This window comes from Trachinotus anak, unplaced genomic scaffold (genome assembly GCF_046630095.1).
Source record: "Trachinotus anak isolate AG129_WGS33_773 ecotype Australia unplaced genomic scaffold, CSIRO_AGI_Tana_v1 ptg000023l, whole genome shotgun sequence".
NCBI lineage: Eukaryota > Metazoa > Chordata > Actinopteri > Carangiformes > Carangidae > Trachinotus > Trachinotus anak.
This window is the reverse complement of record NW_027273874.1, coordinates 2,889,785-2,909,558: the sequence shown is the minus strand read 5'-3', so window position 1 is coordinate 2,909,558 and position 19,774 is coordinate 2,889,785. Positions and strand designations below refer to the sequence as shown.

Here is a 19,774-nt window from a genome sequence, read left to right as displayed (position 1 = left end):
AGTCTTACCAATGTGACTCTGGTATCATTGAAGTTATACCATCTCTCATCATCCTGGGACTTTACTGTTGCAGTGTAATGTCCACCTCTAAGATCACCATAATGATCCACCACAGCGTACAGTTCATACGTCTGGTTCTGATCAACAAAGAAACAATGACAGGAATTAGAGTCAGGAATGAAGAAGAAATATGTTATGATAAAATAGTGAAATATAAAGTAGATATACCTCTGGGATCTGTAGGGTGTAGGGAACATCCACAACACAGCTGTTTTTGACATACGTCATGTAACGGTAGTTAAACTCAAACCTCTTCAGCAGCAGCATCAAAACCTCTGGATGATGCTTTACTACACATTTCTGAATGAAACACATGGGCCCCCAACATGTTGTTATCAGTTGTTATAATTCACTAACAACATAATAGACTCTTAAAGCTTAATGTGCACAAATCAAAAACATGTTCACTCACAACAGTGGCATCAGCTTTGGCATCACAGTGGTCACAGAACAGTTGGTTTTCTCCAGTGATGAAGGAAACCTTGAAAAACTCCTCAATACCATCAACCTGAAAAATGCATCTGTGTCACTTGCCTCTGACATTAGAGCTGTAGTATGTGTTTGAATTGATGAAATATTTTTGGATAACCAGTAAAACATTTAACTAGCTGTACTAACACATACAATCGGTGTCAACCAACACCTGCAGTATTTTCTCATTTTTGTTAATAGATTTCCAGTCAGCTGATGAGATTTAGTAGAAAGCTGAAAGCTAAATCTGCAAAATGGCACATTTAGTCTAGTAATTGTCTTCTGGCAAAAGAAAAGTGCTGTGTAGTTTTGGAGGTTGTCAGATCCTTACCACACTATAGCATTTACTGCAGGGATCCACCAATGCAAGAGGAAGATGCCAAAATGGTCCATCTGTCTCAGTGAGGATATGACATCCAGAACATTCGCTCTGGTGTGTCAACAGTCCAGAGAATATCTGAAAACATTGAACCACAAAGACTGGTGAAAACATGTTATTGTGCAGGTAACTTACACATTCCCTCGATATTAATGATGTCTTTACCTTTGACGCCTCAGGACTGGTCAGAGATAAAATCTGATCAAAGTGCTCTGCAGCATCACGCTGTTCATACACTGTGGGTGGAGGAGGAAGCAGAAATCAATGTGTATTTCTAACAACATGACCATTTTTATATTTGGTCAACTTATCAATTATTAGTTCAAAGAATAAATAAAGACATTAACACTGGATTTTGGGAGTTTCTCAGACACCCTCTATCTGTGGGTTTTATATGACTATATGTTAACAACTCTTTTAAGCCCATGACACAGATCTGAATCACAAGAAGTTTTTTCAGATACTTCTCTGAGCAAAATCTCCAAAAAGCAGGTCTGGTCCTCTAACACACAGTCTATTAAAGGCTTCATGTTGTTCTAGGTTTCCACGACTTTACCTCTGTGGATGCCCAGCTTCCTTGTGATATTATGGGTTTCTGCTGTGTTATCTTTCAAAACATGAAACAAGGTTTTAAGCTGATGGTCAATGTAGTCATCTCCTTTTTCACAGGGGTTCCTATAGGAGATACAAACATAGTGGTCAGTGACACCAATGACCACTGCTGCCTAAAATGTGTGAATGTGAACGTTTTGTAACAAACCTCTCCACAGCCTCTCTGAAGTCTTTGGTCATGAACAGCACCTGCAGCACACTGTTCAAGTAACACGTTGCTCCTTGGTTGTACAAGCCATGGTGCTTAATAGCAGCTGCTGGGAGGAGAGTTTTAATAACACCTTCAACAAATGCCTTCATCTGTTGGAAACATTTTTTATCAAATAATCCACATCGGCGCATTTTACCTTCAGATGTGCGAAACTGTTGATCGCGTTCATTCATTTTGAATCGTTTCATTTCATGAACATGTCGCTCCACTTCTCCTTTCCATGTGGTGCCAGTGGCAGATTTGCAGGTGGGATCTATAGTGTAAACCGATGTAACTGCAGAACAGACGTTCACACTCATAATATTTTCACTTTCTCTTGCTGGAATGTTGCATTGAGTGTGTGTCGGAAATCTTGGTTGTCCTTCTTTTCAATAAACAGACGGCTCACTAGAAACGGACACTAATCATGATTTTGATCAACGAATGATGAAAATGTGGCACAGAGACGGATTTAAGAAACAGATCCAAAGAAACATCCCATAGTTGTGTTGTGTTACACAAATATAATCCCAAGCTACCATAAAGCTTCTGCTTTGTTAAAGTTAAGCAAATTACTCATTTCATGCAGCAGCAGTTTCTTTGTGCTGAATGGTATGACCTTCATTTTTAAATCATGTGTTTGACATGAAGGTCTGTATGTTACAGTGTGGCTCAGTGTACTGTTTACTGAACATTGGCATTGAATATCAACATATGAAGGATTTTTAATGATTTTTTTTGTTTACACTTTACACAACCAGGAGGCTGACTGGTGAGGTAACTGGTCAGGGTTCTCCCACACTACATCAGACTGTCTCTGTATGGAGCTTAGCTGACCTGCCAATGCTAATGTGGCAAAATGGTCCACCCAGTTCCCATTCAGATATTGCTCACTCATATCTTTATACCTGTTTTTGTAACACACATGTGTGGGTGTCCACCCCGGGGGGTCGGTCTCCCTCTATATACAGTAGTTTTATGATACCTTATTTGTTGATTGCAATGTTTGTTTGTTCAGATGAAAATACAAGTTTCAAGCCATACACCGTGCATGCTAAGCTACAGACCACATGGCCATAAAAGAAATGTCTGAAGGAATATGTATTGAATAGAAATTGAGAGAATACTGTGTGTATCTTTTGCTTATGTGTTACATTGTTGTACTTATTTGTGTATTAAACTTATGCAAGCGTTTTATATCAACAAAAAAGATGACAGCAATATATGGACATCCCCATTTCCTAATTAGTGGTATTGCAGTGGTAATTTGTGGTCATACAGGGTTGCAGGGAGGCTGCAGCCTATCTCAGCTGACATTGGGAGAGGGCGTGGTACACCCTGGACAGCATGCCAGTCTATCACAGGGCTGACATGTAGAGACAAACAACCAGGCACGCTCACACTCACACAGATGTACAATTTAGAGTCACCAATTAAACTAATGTGCCTGTCTTTGGACTGTGGGAGGAAGCCGGAGCGCCCGGAGTGAACCCATACAGACATGGGGAGAACATGCAAACTCCACACAGGAAGGCCCCAGGCCCAGGGTTCAAACCCACTTCTGCACCACTGTGCCTCCTGCCCTAAATCAAATAACAAATAACTAAATATGTTGATTATTGAGGAGAAAGATAAGAAATATTCAGCAGTTCATAAAATGACATAATATTAACATATTAACACAATACAAAGGTCTAAAACAACTAATTGAATATTTACTGTATCATCCACACTTGTCTATAAAATGTCTGTGAAGCTTGGAAAACTGATCCCTCAGCTGTTGTGAGGTTTATTCCTTTTTGCAGTTTTATTTATTTCGCATTTTATTTTATTTCTTCACGTAGTTTTGTATTTTTTTCCATGATACAAGTCTGATTGTAAAAGCCTTTTTGTCAGTTTATCATTAGTGATTTTGGCCTCTACAAATAAAACTGACTCTTTCACAGTATAACAAGCCAATGATAAATGTAAGACAATCTCTCCTGCCATCATGACACGTGAACCAGCATCATGTCCCCATGGCTTCTTTTTATTTTCTCATTTTTAAATTTAAATGTATTTTTTCATATATATTTTCTCAATTCTTTAAAGCGACCACAAAGTCAATGACGATACAAGAGTAAAAGTGATAAACATAAACAAAATTAGTTTATTGGCAGTAATGGTTTACAGGTGCAGTGTAGCCTAGTTTGCAGGTAAACAACACTGACAGCAAGAGACCATTGTTCTGAGAGTTTATTTAATCCAGGATATAAATGTCAAATAAAAGACATTCAGTGCCATCTTTTCATATATCTTTGAACAATCTAATATAAAATTGTACAAATATATTATAATAGGTTCGTGCATCTTTTTATCTGGAAAAATGTGTGATTTCAAAAGACCTTAATTTCTCCCTATATTTACATTTTCATTACAGTCAGTTTCATCATATTACTTCCTATTACAGACTAATGCTATGAGTCAGCACTAAATCAACACTCACTGTCATTAAAACGTTTTTATTTGCAGCTCTTTCCATTATTCTGTGGTAAAAAGGAAGTGAAGCATTTTACATGTCCAAAAAGTAGCAAAGGTGATGTGTTAACAGATTGAACCACACTGAAGAAAGAGAAGAGAGCAACGAAAACTCAAACAACATTAACCAAGAAGATAAAAGGCAAAATATACAGTATTACAGTTCTATGCATACTGCCTGATAGCTAAAAGACTGCTGGCAATACTGCTAAGTATCAGAAAGCATCAATTAAAAATACAATATTGTGTATCACAACAATGAAACCCAGTCTTGCAAAATGACAATTTGTGTTATCGTGGACAGATAATGTTCTTTGTCTCATTCTATCTCTGAACTCTAGTCTTTAGTTTTGGACTTCAGACATTGAGGACACCCACGAATTTTCCAGTTTTTCTTTTTTTTCCCATTTCTTTGTGAATTGCCGACATCTGTTTTTGGATCAGATTTTCTGTCAGGACTCCTTTCATTCTTCACCTGATTCCTAATGTGAGGTTGTGAGGTTTCCTGTAAAGTTTCTATTATTTCCGCACTTTGAGCTCCCTGGTTCTCAGTCAGTCTTCCCCTAGATGTTGTATGTGTGACACTGATTTCCTGCTCTGGTCTGTTCTGTCTAACACCATCGAATCTTCTCTTGTCCTGATCCTCTACACCTTCACTGAGGTAAGGTTTGGTCGTGAATGTTTCTTTTCTTTGTGCTGGTTCATCATCTCCTCTCTCTTGCTCCTTCTGTCCCTTATCATCCCTCCTCTCCTCTCTCTGTTGCTCATGTCCTTTATAAAACCTGTTATTGCCTCCATGTTTACATCCTTCATCATCTTCTGGCTCGTTCTTTTTACTCTCACCAACACTTCCATCATTCTGAAGCCCGTCAGTGTAGAGGCCAGATTGTGTCAATTGCTGTCTCTTCCCTGATGTTACTTTATCAGCTCCAGTCTTTCCTTCTTCATCATCTTTAACATCTAGTTCCATCTTCTCCTCATCTCCTGTTTTGTCCACACCAACAGTTTGAAGGCTATAATCTTGTCCAACTTCCTGTTTTTGTCCCTCATCTTCATTAATGTTGTTTTTAACATTGTCTAATCTTTCACTGTCCTGACACTCTGCAGCCCTGTTGAGGTGTTTTGTTTGGGAGTTTTCCTTCTTTTTCTGAGAATCCTCCAGTCTTGTCCTTTCAGCACTTTGAGCTCCCTGGTTCTCGGTCAGTCTTCCCCTTTCTGCTAATTCTGCTCGTCTTTTTGTTTCTCTGCTTTGAATTGGTTTGTCTTCTTTGTTTTCCTGCTCTTTGGCTTGTTTCTCCTCACCAACATTTTTAGATGTTGTATGTGTGACACTGATTTCCTGCTCTGGTCTGTTCTGTCTAACACCATCGAATCTTCTCTTGTCCTGATCCTCTACACTTTCACTGAGGTAAGGTTTGGTCGTGAATGTTTCTTTTCTTTGTGCTGGTTCATCATCTCCTCTCTCTTGCTCCTTCTGTCCCTTATCATCCCTCCTCTCCTCTCTCTGTTGCTCATATCCTTTATACAACCTGTTACTGCCTCCATGTTTAACTCCCCAATCATCTTCTGGCTCGTTCTTTTTACCATCACCCACACTTTCATTGTTCTGAAGCCCGTCAGTGTAGAGTTCATATATTGTCAATTTCCTTCTTCCAGTCTTTCCTTCTTCATCATCTTTAACATCTAGTTCCATCTTCTCCTCATCTCCTGTTTTGTCCACACCAACAGTTTGAAGGCTATAATCTTGTCCAACTTCCTGTTTATGTCCCTCATCTTCATTAATGTTGTTCTTAACATTGTCTAATCTTTCACTGTCCTGATACTCTGCAGCCCTGTTGAGGTGTTTTGTTTGGGAGTTTTCCTTCTTTTTCTGAGAATCCTCCAGTCTTGTCCTTTCAGCACTTTGAGCTCCCTGGTTCTCGGTCAGTCTTCCCCTTTCTGCTAATTCTGCTCGTCTTTTTGTCTCTTTGCTTTGAATTGGTTTGTCTTCTTTGTTTTCCTGCTCTTTGGCTTGTTTCTCCTCACCAACATTTTTATATGTTGTATGTGTGACACTGACTTCCTGCTCTGGTCTGTTCTGTCTAACACCATCGAATCTTCTCTTGTCCTGATCCTCTACACTTTCACTGAGATAAGGTTTGGTCGTGAATGTTTCTTTTCTTTGTGCTGGTTCATCATCTCCTCTCTCTTGTTCCTTGTGTCCCTTATCATCCCTCCTCTCCTTTCTCTGTTGCTCATGTCCTTTATACAACCTGTTACTGCCTCCATGTTTACATCCTTCATCATCTTCTGGCTCGTTCTTTTTACTCTCACCAACACTTCCATCATTCTGAAGCCCGTCAGTGTAGAGGCCAGATTGTGTCAATTGCTGTCTCTTCCCTGATGTTACTTTATCAGCTCCAGTCTTTTCTTCTTCATCATCTGTAACATCTAGTTCCATCTTCTCCTCATCTCCTGTTTTGTCCACACCAACAGTTTGAAGGCTATAATCTTGTCCAACTTCCTGTTTATGTCCCTCATCTTCATTAATGTTGTTTTTAACATTGTCTAATCTTTCACTGTCCTGATACTCTGCAGCCCTGTTGAGGTGTTTTGTTTGGGAGTTTTCCTTCTTTTTCTGAGAATCCTCCAGTCTTGTCCTTTTAGCACTTTGAGCTCCCTGGTTCTCGGTCAGTCTTCCCCTTTCTGCTAATTCTGCTCGTCTTTTTGTCTCTTTGCTTTGAATTGGTTTGTCTTCTTTGTTTTCCTGCTCTTTGGCTTGTTTCTCCTCACCAACATTTTTATATGTTGTATGTGTGACACTGATTTCCTGCTCTGGTTTGTTCTGTCTAACACCCTCGAATCTTCTCTTGTCCTGATCCTCTACACCTTCACTGAGGTAAGGTTTGGTCGTGAATGTTTCTTTTCTTTGTGCTGGTTCATCATCTCCTCTCTCTTGCGCCTTGTGTCCCTTATCATCCCTCCTCTCCTCTCTCTGTTGCTCATGTTCTTTATACAACCTGTTACTGCCTCCATGTTTACATCCTTCATCATCTTCTGGCTTTTTCTTGTTCTTGTTCTTCTTCTTTCTCTTCTCCCCACTCCTCTCTCTCTCTCTTATCTTTTGGTCATCGTGGTTACTGGCAGCAGGTGAGAAATGTCCACTGGTTGACTCCCCCCTCATGTCTTGAGCATCTGCTGTTTGGAGAAAGTAGAATTATAAGTAATTCAAGCAAAGTACCAAACAATTTGATGTAATCTTCAACTACATGTAAGTTAAAATGTCTGTGTTTGCCTCTTACTTTGGTTTTTCCTGTAAAACAGGAGATAAACACTCTGGGATCTAGTGGAACTGATGTGAAAAGAAACAAAGGTCATTTTCATATTTAGCAAAATATAAAGTGGAGATGAAAAGATTAAAACTTACCTCTCTGTGTGATCCACCTGGAATGTCTGGTAATCAAGCTGTTGATGAAAAGAAAAAAATTATAAATAAATAATCAGATAAAGTGTTAACTACAATAATGTTGGAGTTAAAGTGATCAGTCTTACCAATGTGACTCTGGTATCATTGAAGTTATACCATCTCTCATCATCCTGGGACTTTACTGTTGCAGTGTAATGTCCACCTCTAAGATCACCATAATGATCCACCACAGCGTACAGTTCATACGTCTGGTTCTGATCAACAAAGAAACAATGGCAGGAATTAGAGTCAGGAATGAAGAAGAAATATGTTATGATAAAATAGTGAAATATAAAGTAGATATACCTCTGGGATCTGTAGGGTGTAGGGAACATCCACAACACAGCTGTTTTTGACATACGTCATGTAACGGTAGTTAAACTCAAACCTCTTCAGCAGCAGCATCAAAACCTCTGGATGATGCTTTACTACACATTTCTGAATGAAACACATGGGCCCCCAACATGTTGTTATCAGTTGTTATAATTCACTAACAACATAATAGACTCTTAAAGCTTAATGTGCACAAATCAGAAACATGTTCACTCACAACAGTGGCATCAGCTTTGGCATCACAGTGGTCACAGAACAGTTGGTTTTCTCCAGTGATGAAGGAAACCTTGAAAAACTCCTTAATACCATCAACCTGAAAAATGCATCTGTGTCACTTGCCTCTGACATTAGAGCTGTAGTATGTGTTTGAATTGATGAAATATTTTTGGATAACCAGTAAAACATTTAACTAGCTGTACTAACACATTCAATAGGTGCCAATCAACACCTGCAGTATTTTCTCATTTTTGTGAATACATTTCCAGTCAGCTGATGAGATTTGGTAGAAAGCTGAAAGTTAAATCTGCAAAATGGCACATTTAGTCTAGTAATTGTCTTCTGGCAAAAGAAAAGTGCTGTGTAGTTTTGGAGGTTGTCAGATCCTTACCACACTATAGCATTTACTGCAGGGATCCACCAATGCAAGAGGAAGATGCCAAAATTGTCCATCTGTCTCAGTGAGGATATGACATCCAGAACATTCGCTCTGGTGTGTCAACAGTCCAGAGAATATCTGAAAACATTGAACCACAAAGACTGGTGAAAACATGTTATTGTGCAAGTAACTTACACATTCCCTCGATATTAATGATGTCTTTACCTTTGACGCCTCAGGACTGGTCAGAGATAAAATCTGATCAAAGTGCTCTGCAGCATCACGCTGTTCATACACTGTGGGTGGAGGAGGAAGCAGAAATCAATGTGTATTTCTAACAACATGACCATTTTTATATTTGGTCAACTTATCAATTATTAGTTCAAAGAATAAATAAAGACATTAACACTGGATTTTGGGAGTTTCTCAGACACCCTCTATCTGTGGGTTTTATATGACTATATGTTAACAACTCTTTTAAGCCCATGACACAGATCTCAATCACAAGAAGTTTTTTCAGATACTTCTCTGAGCAAAATCTCCAAAAAGCAGGTCTGGTCCTCTAACACACATCTATTAAAGGCTTCATGTTGTTCTAGGTTTCCACGACTTTACCTCTGTGGATGCCCAGCTTCCTTGTGATATTACGGGTTTCTGCTGTGTTATCTTTCAAAACATGAAACAAGGTTTTCAGCTGATGGTCAATGTAGTCATCTCCTTTTTCACAGGGGTTCCTATAGGAGATACAAACATAGTGGTCAGTGACACCAATGACCACTGCTGCCTAAAATGTGTGAATGTGAGCGTTTTGTAACAAACCTTTCCACAGCCTCTCTGAAGTCTTTGGTCATGAACAGCACCTGCAGCACACTGTTCAAGTAACACGTTGCTCCTTGGTTGTACAAGCCATGGTGCTTAATAGCAGCTGCTGGGAGGAGAGTTTTAATAATATAAAGCGTCAAAGTGTCTCCATTGCAACATGATTACAGATGTAAATTAATCTACTGGAGCGCATCTTACCATGAGGCGAAAAGGAAGAAACCCGTGGACCCATTTCCACGTCATTCACGAATCGTCTCATCTCATGACGATGTCAGACCACTTCTTCTTCATGTGTGCTGTCAGTTGCAAAGGGTTTGCAGAAAGGATCTCAGAGTATAAAGCGAGTGGACCTTCAGTTGCACGAATCCCACTTGTCTCTGACTCCTGTTCAACATCACCGTCGGAATGCTTTCACTTTCACTTGTTGTCATGTTGCCTGCAGAGTCGGAAATATTGTCAGTTTTTCTTTTGCAATGAACAGAAACGGAAACTAAATAATGTGAATTATGTATAAAGCATGAAGAGGGATATAGGTAATCGATCCAAAGAAATATCTACACAAATATACAGATCTACAGTGGTTACAAAATAAATCCCAAGCTACAAAAAAGCTTCATCTCTGTTGAAGTTCTGCAAAAGAAATTAGGAGTTATAGCAGAAATTTAAACATATTTCAGGATGAATTCAGCTTTTGCAGCAGCAGATTTAGTTTATGGGTGAAAACTGCCAATTTGAGGGTTGTATAGGTTGGTATTATTTTTTATATGTATTAATTATTTAAATGCCTGCAGCATATTTTTGATGTATTGAATTTTCAACTTTAATGTGATTCAAAATCGTGTTTAAGCAAAGATGAAGATTTAGAGACAAAATTTGTTTTTCAATTCAATTCATCCATATCATTATATTCATTCGAAACCGCCAACAGAACCTGAGCCAGGCCTAACTATAAGCTTCATCAAAGAGGACGGTTTTAAGTCGGTTAGAGAAGGTGTCTGCCTGCCGACCGGATACTGGGAGCTGGTTTCACATCCTGATAGCTGTAGACTCTGCCCCCCATTCTATTCTTAGACACTGAAGGAACCACAAGTAGACCTGCATTTAGAGAGCGTGTTCTGTTAGGTTAATAGGAAACTATAACTTTTTAATGCCAACGACATGTTCTAGTCTCTGTAATAGAATCTTATGATCAATGTGCCAAATGCAGCACTAAGATATAGTAGGACAACTACAGAGACATGTCCGTTGTCTGAGGTTATAGAAATCAATGGTAACCTTAACTACAACTGTTTCTGTGCTATGATGGACTCTAAACCTGACTGAAAATCTTCAAACAAACCATTCCTGTGCAAATAATCACATAACTGGTTTTCAGCTACCTTTTCAAAGATTTTAGAAATAAAGGGGAGGTTGGATATAGGTCTATAATTGGCTGAAACATCTGGATCAAGAGTAGACTTTTATAAGTAGAGGTTTAATTACTGTAACGTTATGTACTGGAACATAACCTGTTAATAAAGATAAGTTGATCAGGCTTAACATAGAGGTCAATAACATCTTTGAACAGTCTTGTTGGAACAGGGTTTATAAGATAAATTGATGGTTTCGATGAAAAAACTGTTGAAGTTTACAACTGCAACTGCAACTGTTTGCAACTCTGAGGCTACTGAATAAGACAGTACATCTGACTCAGCTGTCGAGAGGAGATGGTAATGGAAAATAGACAATTTTATTTCTAAAGAACCTCTTAAGGTCATTACTACTGAGGGCTAAAGGAATACGAGGCATGACTGAGGCATCCACATGAATGTTAAAATCACCCACTATGACTGTATCTGTGCTGAGAACTAACTCAGATAAAAAGTCTGAGAACTCAGACAAGAGCTCAGAGCAAGGGGCAGGTGGACGATATACAGTAGGACTGGGTTTTGTGTTTTCCAGCTTGAGTGTGAAAGACTAAAAATGAGGCTTTCAAATGAGTTATGGTTTAGGTTTCAGGTTAATTAATAAAGTGGAGTGAAAAAGCGCTGCCACCACTCCTCCTCAGCCCATGCTTTGAGGGACAAGAAAATTAATATGAGTAGAGGGTTGATTCAGAGTAACATATTCTTACTGCTGCAACCAGGTTTCAATCAGACAGAATAGATCAACATGATGAGCAGTTATCAGATCACTGACAAGTAGGGATTTTTATTTTTTAATTTGTAGAACAATTGAATATTAAAACACTGAATGGATTTTGCAATAAAAACAGTCCATGCACTAAAACACTTGAAATCTAAGTGAAATCTACCTTCAGAAGCATGAAATTAAAACAGAAACAGTTCAGTGGCGACAACCACACCCAACTGCAGTCATATGAATTCCTGTAAATGTGTGGCATTGCTTGAAAGTGATCATCACATCTCTGTGGCAGAACTGTGGCATAGGCTGATGAGAAAGTTCCCAGAAATTCTCGACCATGTGTCTAAGTCAGTGGCAAAGTTATGTCTTGATGTGTTTCCTGGTAAGATGAGACAGGGTACAAAGTGTCCTTTCAAAGTCTACATGATTGTGTTTCAGGTCAGAATACACCAGTTGTAAAATAAATGTCAGAATACCTACTTTCTTTTTCACTTGATGCCACGCCTGGTGATATGATGCATCAATGTTTTTTCTGAAATGCAGTCAGGAACAGTTTGCACACATGAGCTATGAAGGGTAAATTACTCACACTATTATAAATTGTTCCCGCGAGAAGGATTTTGTGTTTATCTATTATAATAACACAGTCAACAAAAAAAACAAACAAACATTTTTTCTGTTGTTCCTTATTTATGAAAGTAAACCCATGTAATTACTGAAGCACATGAATGTTAATATTAAGAGTTATCTGGAATTTAATGTCAGGACCCTAAATATGCAGCTAGGGGATAGAAAACATAATTTTACTACACTTGGAAAGATGTAATGAAAACATTTTTTTCTGTGTGTGTATGTCCTTGGTGACAGCATCACTCAACAGCATATACTATGAATAAACTTTATGTGCAAACATGCAACTCTGAATTTTGCTTTCTGCTTGCACAATATCCCAATAACCCTCTTTTTATTCTTGCTGCATTTTTCACTTTCACCATATACTTGATTGTCAGACACTTTTGCCATTTTTTCAACATTTGACAAAGTTTCCATATCATCTGCCTTTGGATCACATTTTTTTACATTTTTTAAAATTATTCCTTGCCAACCTAATGAAACTGTCTCCTAAGGTTTCTGCTGCTGCTTCTGGTGTCATCTTTGTCTTTTTCTGCTCGATGATCTGTCCCTCCACACCAAGATCTTGGTAAAGTCTGTTTTGACTAACAACTAATCATCCATTGTCCTGATCTGCCACACCCTTCCCACCATGTCTTTGACTTTGACATTCCTCTCCTTTGTTCAGGTTCATCATCTCTCTTCCGATACCTTTTCTCTTCTCCCTTTTTATCTACAGATGTTTTAAACTGGTTACTGATTTAGTGGTGTTTGTGTATGTGTGTGTATGTGTGTGTTGTGTCCTTGGCCCCTCCCCAGCACAGCTGTACCTGGTTTGGCAGTCAGAGCTGGAGTGTATAGGGAGCATTGAGGAGGCCTAGTCAGGGCCAGTGGGTCAGACAGCAGCGTGAGGCTATGTGTGCGAGTGAACGAGTGGTGACAACGCTAATATTATTGTTATTGGCCAGTGGGTTTGTTGAGTGTATACACAAGGTAGTGTCTGTGTGTTACTCCCTGTGGTTGGGAGGGTGTTTTCTGTTTGTTGTTCCTGGCTGTTGCTCCCTATTCCCCTCCAGCCTGCGCCTTCGGGGGTGGTGGTCCTACCGCCCGGGCTGCCTGGAGGCATCTCTGGGCACCCCGGTTCGGCATCCTGCCGGCCAGGCGGGGGCAAGGATGGGGACCAAATGGGGGCCAGTCAAGGATTTGGCCCCTGTGGAGGAGGGCATGCCTTGCCTGCCCTTGTTGCTCCCCTGTACCACATACCACATTCCATGACACTAGGGCTCTGAGGGGTGGTGCGGGGATGGGGCAGGACTGCCCACCGGCCCTGCTACTGTTGTCGTGCTGCTCCTCAATTTTAATTGCACATTTGATATCACACGACACTAGGGCCTTGGGGGGCGGGATGGGGCAGGTGAGACTCTGCCGTCTACCAGCGGTGGAGTACCCACGCCCCGGCAGCTCCCACAATTTTCCCGTGTGGACTGTGCGAGGAGCCTGCCGTGTGGGGGGAGAAGATCCATTGCAGGGGTGGGCAGCCTCCTCTCATGGGTGGCGGGCCAGGTGGGGGCCTAGGCCGTGCTGCGATGGTTTAGGACCCCGACGGGTAATCCAGGCAATTCTGGGATGCTCTGGGCCCTACTGGCGAATTTGGGGGATTGGGTTTGGGGCTGGGCAGGGGGGCCTGCTATTCTCTCCCTGCTCTGTTTCCTGGCGGGGGGGGGGGGGCTCCATCTGCCTTCCTTCCCCCTTTTGTCCTGCAGGGTCACTGGGACCGGCATGCTGGGCCGCTGTGACGGGCTGGGGCCTCTCCAGTGTGTGGGCAGGCCTTTGGTTGCTGGGGCCATTTGGCCCTGGGCCCGACTTGTGCTGGGGTTGGTGGTCGCGGGCTGGCTGGGGGGCTTCCTGCCTGCTGTCCCTCTACAGGCCTCCTTGCACTGGGGGCAGTTGCCTCTGTACTCCCTCGCGGGCTCTCCTCTGGGTTGGGCACGTGGCTGTCGTGGGGGCAGCTGGGGGCCTTGGTGGCCTGGTTTCTGGCTGCTTGTGCCTTTGGTCTGGGGGGGTGATGTTACTGCAGCCCCCACATCAACTACCCACTACATCAAATGACAATTCAGTACACACTTACACATGCATACACACATGAACGCACACACATACATACACACACACCTACCCCTCCCCTCACACACACACACACACACACATACGGAGCGTCTAATGATTAATGACTATAGAGCAACTATAAATGTGGATGTGGTTAGTTATTGTTAATGTCACTGGGGTTGTTTTGCTGTTGTTGTTGTTGTTGTTGTTGTTGTTGTTGTTGTTGTTGTTTTTCTGTGTCTTTCTCTACCCCCTTTTTTCTTTTCCCCCACATTCTCTGTTTTCCTCTTCCTGTCCACTCTCATTCCTGATGTGGTCCAGTTGTCTTAATATAGTTAAAATATGTGGCAAGACAACTGTCCCACACTGCTCCATCGCAGAATAAATCTGCCCCAACAACACAAGGCATCCAAACCACTCATACTGCTTGCTTATGGTACCGGGACAGGACACACACAAAAAAAAGGAAAAAATAGAAAAGCTGATTGGTCTTACCGGTCTGACAATGCTATCATTGAAGTTATACCATCTCTCATCATCCTGGGACTTGATTGCAGCAGTGTAATGTCCACCTCTCAGCACTTTCACAAAACTTCTCTTAAATGTGTAACCTGTTTTCTTACACTAGATAATGCAGCTATTTGTCTCTTTAATTCACCAAACAAGGCCTTAAGATGATGATCAATATGCTCACGATTTGCAGAAGGGAGCCTATACAAAATAAACACACACAGCTGAATATGAATAAACAACAAAGACAAATGTTAGAGCCGTGCTGGGCTCAGTGTTTTTTTGTTTTCCTGTGTCCTTCTTTCCCCTGCGTCTCCTCTCACAGTCAAGACCGGCTGAAACACACCGGCTTCACACTCACTCATCCCCAGGTTGTTCCACTTGCAGTGTGGTAACACTCAAGGCCCCTCGTCTCCAGTGATCGACCAAAGTGCTTTAACTGCTCCAGAATTTTCCAGCTCCAGTGCTGCCGCCTGTCCCTGCTCGGATCACCTAGTCCCTACGACGCCACTCACCTGCATTCTCCAGCTGAATCCTACCACCTTTTCCCTGGAAACCCTAACCCCTGGCTCCCCCCTCCCCAAGATAATTCTCTTAACATCCGCTGCTGAGATTTACAATAAATCTTTTATTATACCAGTGCCACTTATGATTCTATTTCTGCTTAGGGGTTCAAATCATAAACTGAACCGTCACAATTGTATGCCATTAAAGTTTGGTAACAAACCCTTCCACAGCCTCTCTGAAGTCTTTGGTCATGAACAGTGGTCTGAAGTTCTAGCAACACGTCGCTCCTTGGTTTTTCAAGGCATGGTATGTTGGCTATTGGCAGGAGATAATAAATAATACACTAGCTTCGGAACAGTCTTCGAAACATTGTCTTTGATGATCAACTGTCATACAAGGCACGACTCTTATCTGGATGCATTGTGATTCCTTCAATTTGCCTAGAATATCACCCCCACTGCCACACCTATAGGAAAGTTTTGGTTTATTCAGGGTCCATTGAAGTCTGCACTTACTGCTTTATATAGAGACGAAGAGTCAGAGAAACGTAGATTTATTTTTCTGACAACTGTTTATTTTTTAAACATCTTGCATGTGAAAATTGCAAAAAAAAAAGGGGCGTAGAAGAACAAGGAGATGATGATTATGGTCCCTAAGTGTCACGCTGCCAGTCCACCAGGAAGTATCACGATCACGTAGATAACTGATTTGTGCTGGATTCCGTATTGAGACAGCGGGGCAAGATCATCATTCAGCCTCTCGTTCCCGAAGGCCATCCTCAGGTCATGCCCTGCACACACACACAGTAGAGAAAAGAAATGCACAGACAGAGAGAATCAGAATACACATTTGTGAAAGATGAGCACTCCTCCAAAATAAAAACCCAAGGACACCATTCACACCATTTCAAATGTAAATGAACATTTCATTAAATGAAGCATGTTCTGATCTGCCTAAAGACCTGTTGTTGCTACTCTCTCACTCAGGTGCAGGGCTTGAGTGCAGCTTAACAGGATGACAGAGTGAAAATCAGTGAGCGATGAAATAACTCAAAGCCACTCACATTTCAAGGAGAAAAAAAATATATAGCCTATTTCCAAACATATGAAATTAGTATATTAACCTATAAAACACCAAAGTGCAGCCCACATACTGGCACATGGCACTCTAGCTGCTCATTGGATCTTTTCCTTCTTACCTGGGATCTTCTCCGCTATTTTCTCCCTCAGCTGCTTCACGGTGGTTTTCCGCATCTGCTCATCGGTGTCGCAGACGTCGACGGTGAACAGCTCCCCCGCTATCCCGCGCACCTGGACCTGCCGGACCATGTTGTTTACCGCGTCCCTTCCAGTTTCACCGTCCTCGGGGTAATGACAGCTCGAGTTTCTGTTTCTTGTCTATGAAGGGGATCCGACGTCATGAGGCCTGTCTCTTCCGTTTTTAAAAATGCGATGCATTCTTCAAACGAAAGAGAAAGATAGGCTGCGTTATTCTCTTTATTATTAAAGTTTAAAAATGTCAAGTGAAAGCACTTTATTTCACGGTACGTTGATAAAACTCTTTATTAAATTAGACAAAACTAGAAGAAATAGGCGTAGGCAGTCATTTCCTAACTAAACCCCATAGGCTGCACCTGAGTGATGCTGTAGAAGCCGCATATAATGAAAAAAAAAGTAAAGCCTATATATTTGTGAGTGTGTGTGTGTGTGTGTGCGTTATACATATAACATATGTTATACATACATACATTATAAACGCGGTCATATTAATAACACCTGCTCCTCAGTACAAAGATGTAATGTGGTGGCATCAGAGCCACAGATAATGTCGGGGTCAGAGATATGATCATTTTATGTTCTAGATCATGTCCACAGCATGTGAAAAACCTGTTTCACACATAGATACATAGACATAGAAGACATAGATTATGACAGATGCTGATGGCATGAAGTGGAATAAAGTTACAGTTAAAACAATAAAGTAGGCGATTGTAAAACTCTCCCATGAAATAATAAATTGACTCATTTCTCCAAGGCTATTGGGGATTTCCAGAGACAACCAGACCCGAGACGGTTTGTTGACGGTTGACACTTCGTAAATGAAACCAAAAGCGTGTGCCAGCTTTGGGCTGGACCCCGGTGCAGCTCTGCAGTTGTCTGGCAGGGGGAACTCCAGACAGCAAGACCGTCTCAGACATGGCAGCTGAGCGGGAGAAGCGTTACGACCCTCTAGACTCGACCCTTACGTTTGTGGACAGAGAGGATGAGCTTGACTGTGAGTACCCGAGTTATGGTTTTCAGTCCAAATTTCTAAGTGAGGCGCCGGGATTTCACCTGAGGGCGTGAGGGGTTTGAGTTCATGAGCTTGTCTCCACAGTTTTCAGCTCTACCTCCCCTCTTTCCTGTAGCTACTGTTCTCTAGGTTCTTCTTCTCTCAGTAGAAAAACATCTGCGATCATGAAACTAGACACTTGCCAAAAAACCAAAGCCTTTATTCATAATTCTCATATAGACACATGCAGTACAGAACTAACACACTAATAACACTCCAGAGCACAAAAACAACAAACAGGCTGCAAGGAATTAAAGAGAGAAAAATAATTCCTCACTATTATTGTTGTAGGCCGGTGTAAAATGGCCTGTTGTGATTGGTGCAGAGTTCTCATACATCTTTTACTTCTTAGGCAGGGAATTGTTTTTAAGTTTTTATTTTTAATTTCAATAATCAAATGATTAATATTATAACTAAAAATAAAAGTCAAGCAAGTGCTGTATATGTTCTCCAGGTCACTTAGGATGGGCCAGTTGTACAAGTGGGTGGGCCAAGTTAAGCTATATGTGGATTACAGTGTGTACTTTTTTTTTTTTTTTTTTTACAGTAGGAAAAACATATTAGCATTTCATGTCATTCACACAGTTTCTCTGTGTTTTCCTCAGTCCTGTGTGAAGGTTTCACGTCCCGCAGAGCTCTGATGTCCTGCGGTCACGCTGTCACTCCGACGTCTCTGACCAACTGGTGCCGCAGGTTACTGGACCAGGTAGGATGTTAGTGCTGAACGCTATGACCTTCATTTTTAAAGCATGTGTTTGACGTGAAGGTCACAAAAATAAACTCATACAGTGGGTGGTAAATCAGAAACATGCCATGTGCACTGGGCCTGGAGGTTACAATATGGCTCAGTACAGCCTACTGTTTTACTGAACATCCAACATGTAGTAGATGATAAAGGAGTTGACTCTGAAAACAGAGAGACATTGATAGTCTTTTAACACTTAAAAACAAGGCTGTGTGTGGACTTTGTCGCAGGTGTTTGTACATTCAGAAACAAACAGGGGGTAATTGGTTGCTGGTTTTCCAACCAGTGATACTAATGAATAATTTACTTTTCCATATTTCAATAAAGGGTGAGAGCAGATTTACATGTGGCCAGAGTGGTTGTGGTGCTGAGTGGCCTTACACAGAGGTTCGGAAAATGGCTCTTCTGACACCTGGAGAAATGGAATACTTTGAAAAAACCTTGGCTTCCAATCTTACCAAGGATAACTTTAAAGTTGTAAGTGTCTTATTGATATTTACTAGCTATTCTTGGAACTATGTTTGTCCTAAAACGGTGAAATTAAATAAAAAAAAATACCTCTTCTTTTATCACCTTCCACATCACAGTGTCCTGGATGCAAATCTTCTGTGGTGAGACAGAATGACTCTAATCTGAGCGTCCGCTGCACCGTGTGCACAGCTAAGAAAAAACAGACCTATGAATTCTGCTGGCAGTGTCTGAGGAAGTGGAAGGGTCCAGCTCCACGTTCAGACCACTGTCAAAATTATGGCTGCTGCGACGAAGCAGTAAAAATGCTGAAAACCTGCCCAGATATCGTCTTTCAGTCCGTGAAAGAGGTCACTGGGTGTCCTTCTGTCCGTGCCTGTCCCACCTGTGGCACACTGGTGGAGCACGACAGCACAAAGTGTAAAAACATTGTATGTTCTCGATGTAAGGTGGAGTTTTGTTTTGTGTGCCTCAAGCTGACAAAAGAGTGTTTGCAAACAAGTAGACATTTCGAACGATGCTCCAGTGGTGTTGCCCCCAGGCAGACCGCTATACCTGTGTGGAAGAAGGAATAAAGTGAACAGCACTCTGAGTGCTCCAGTTTGTTATGATGTGTCTTTTCTGAAGTAACACAAATGCACCATTGCTGTATTTTACATTATTCTGTAAATTAAAATTAGCATGCAAACATACTCTTCATTTGAGTGAATTATTTCTGTTTCACACTAAAGTGATAATAATTTAGCCCCGGATTAAAACAATGCTATGTGGATAGAGCTGGTTCATCAGGAGAGACGTCATCCTGAGTCAAAGACTAAGCTTTTATTGCCATGTGCAAAACAACAGGAAAACTGAGAGATTTGAGAGTTGGACTCAGAGAAGGGTGGCACATGTAAATAACATCTGAAAAGTAAAACAGCAGCTCATTATTCTCAGTAATAATGGAC

General features: G+C 41.2%; 3 protein-coding genes across 13 annotated transcripts in view; 1 reads left to right on the top strand and 2 right to left on the bottom strand.

Moving 5' to 3' along the window:
• The window catches only part of LOC139607103 (uncharacterized), a 43,240-nt gene that overhangs the window by 2,158 nt on the left and 21,308 nt on the right, over positions 1-19,774 (bottom strand). For 4 of the 11 annotated variants that reach the window (XM_071459730.1, XM_071459732.1, XM_071459733.1 and 1 more), the window contains exons 1-19: positions 9,623-9,858; positions 9,422-9,530; positions 9,218-9,336; positions 8,828-8,898; positions 8,615-8,740; positions 8,225-8,320; positions 7,981-8,112; positions 7,761-7,889; positions 7,636-7,673; positions 7,511-7,560; positions 7,251-7,406; positions 1,870-2,007; positions 1,671-1,779; positions 1,467-1,585; positions 1,076-1,146; positions 863-988; positions 473-568; positions 229-360; positions 9-137 (exon numbers count right to left, since the gene is read on the bottom strand). In XM_071459730.1, coding sequence (XP_071315831.1) covers positions 9-137; positions 229-360; positions 473-568; positions 863-988; positions 1,076-1,146; positions 1,467-1,585; positions 1,671-1,779; positions 1,870-2,007; positions 7,251-7,406; positions 7,511-7,560; positions 7,636-7,673; positions 7,761-7,889; positions 7,981-8,112; positions 8,225-8,320; positions 8,615-8,740; positions 8,828-8,898; positions 9,218-9,336; positions 9,422-9,530; positions 9,623-9,683 — 2,007 coding nt within the window. In that variant the 5' untranslated portion in view covers positions 9,684-9,858. Of the gene's footprint in view, positions 1-8; positions 138-228; positions 361-472; positions 569-862; positions 989-1,075; positions 1,147-1,466; positions 1,586-1,670; positions 1,780-1,869; positions 2,008-3,841; positions 7,407-7,510; positions 7,561-7,635; positions 7,674-7,760; positions 7,890-7,980; positions 8,113-8,224; positions 8,321-8,614; positions 8,741-8,827; positions 8,899-9,217; positions 9,337-9,421; positions 9,531-9,622; positions 9,859-19,774 lie in introns of those variants that run through there. The other 7 variants (XM_071459731.1, XM_071459735.1, XM_071459728.1 and 4 more) reach the window with 7 other exon arrangements.
• LOC139607255 (ubiquitin-like protein NEDD8) lies at positions 15,836-16,668 on the bottom strand. Its single transcript, XM_071459978.1, has 2 exons — positions 16,482-16,668; positions 15,836-16,073 (listed from the first exon to the last, which is right to left on the bottom strand). Exons 1-2 carry the CDS (start codon positions 16,609-16,611, stop codon positions 15,943-15,945), a joined length of 261 nt encoding a protein of 86 aa, XP_071316079.1. The 5' UTR covers positions 16,612-16,668; the 3' UTR covers positions 15,836-15,942.
• On the top strand, positions 16,515-19,519 carry LOC139607254 (uncharacterized). The gene is made up of 5 exons (XM_071459977.1): positions 16,515-16,650; positions 17,318-17,557; positions 18,220-18,320; positions 18,687-18,836; positions 18,947-19,519. Exons 2-5 carry the CDS (start codon positions 17,479-17,481, stop codon positions 19,400-19,402), a joined length of 786 nt encoding a protein of 261 aa, XP_071316078.1. The 5' UTR covers positions 16,515-16,650; positions 17,318-17,478; the 3' UTR covers positions 19,403-19,519.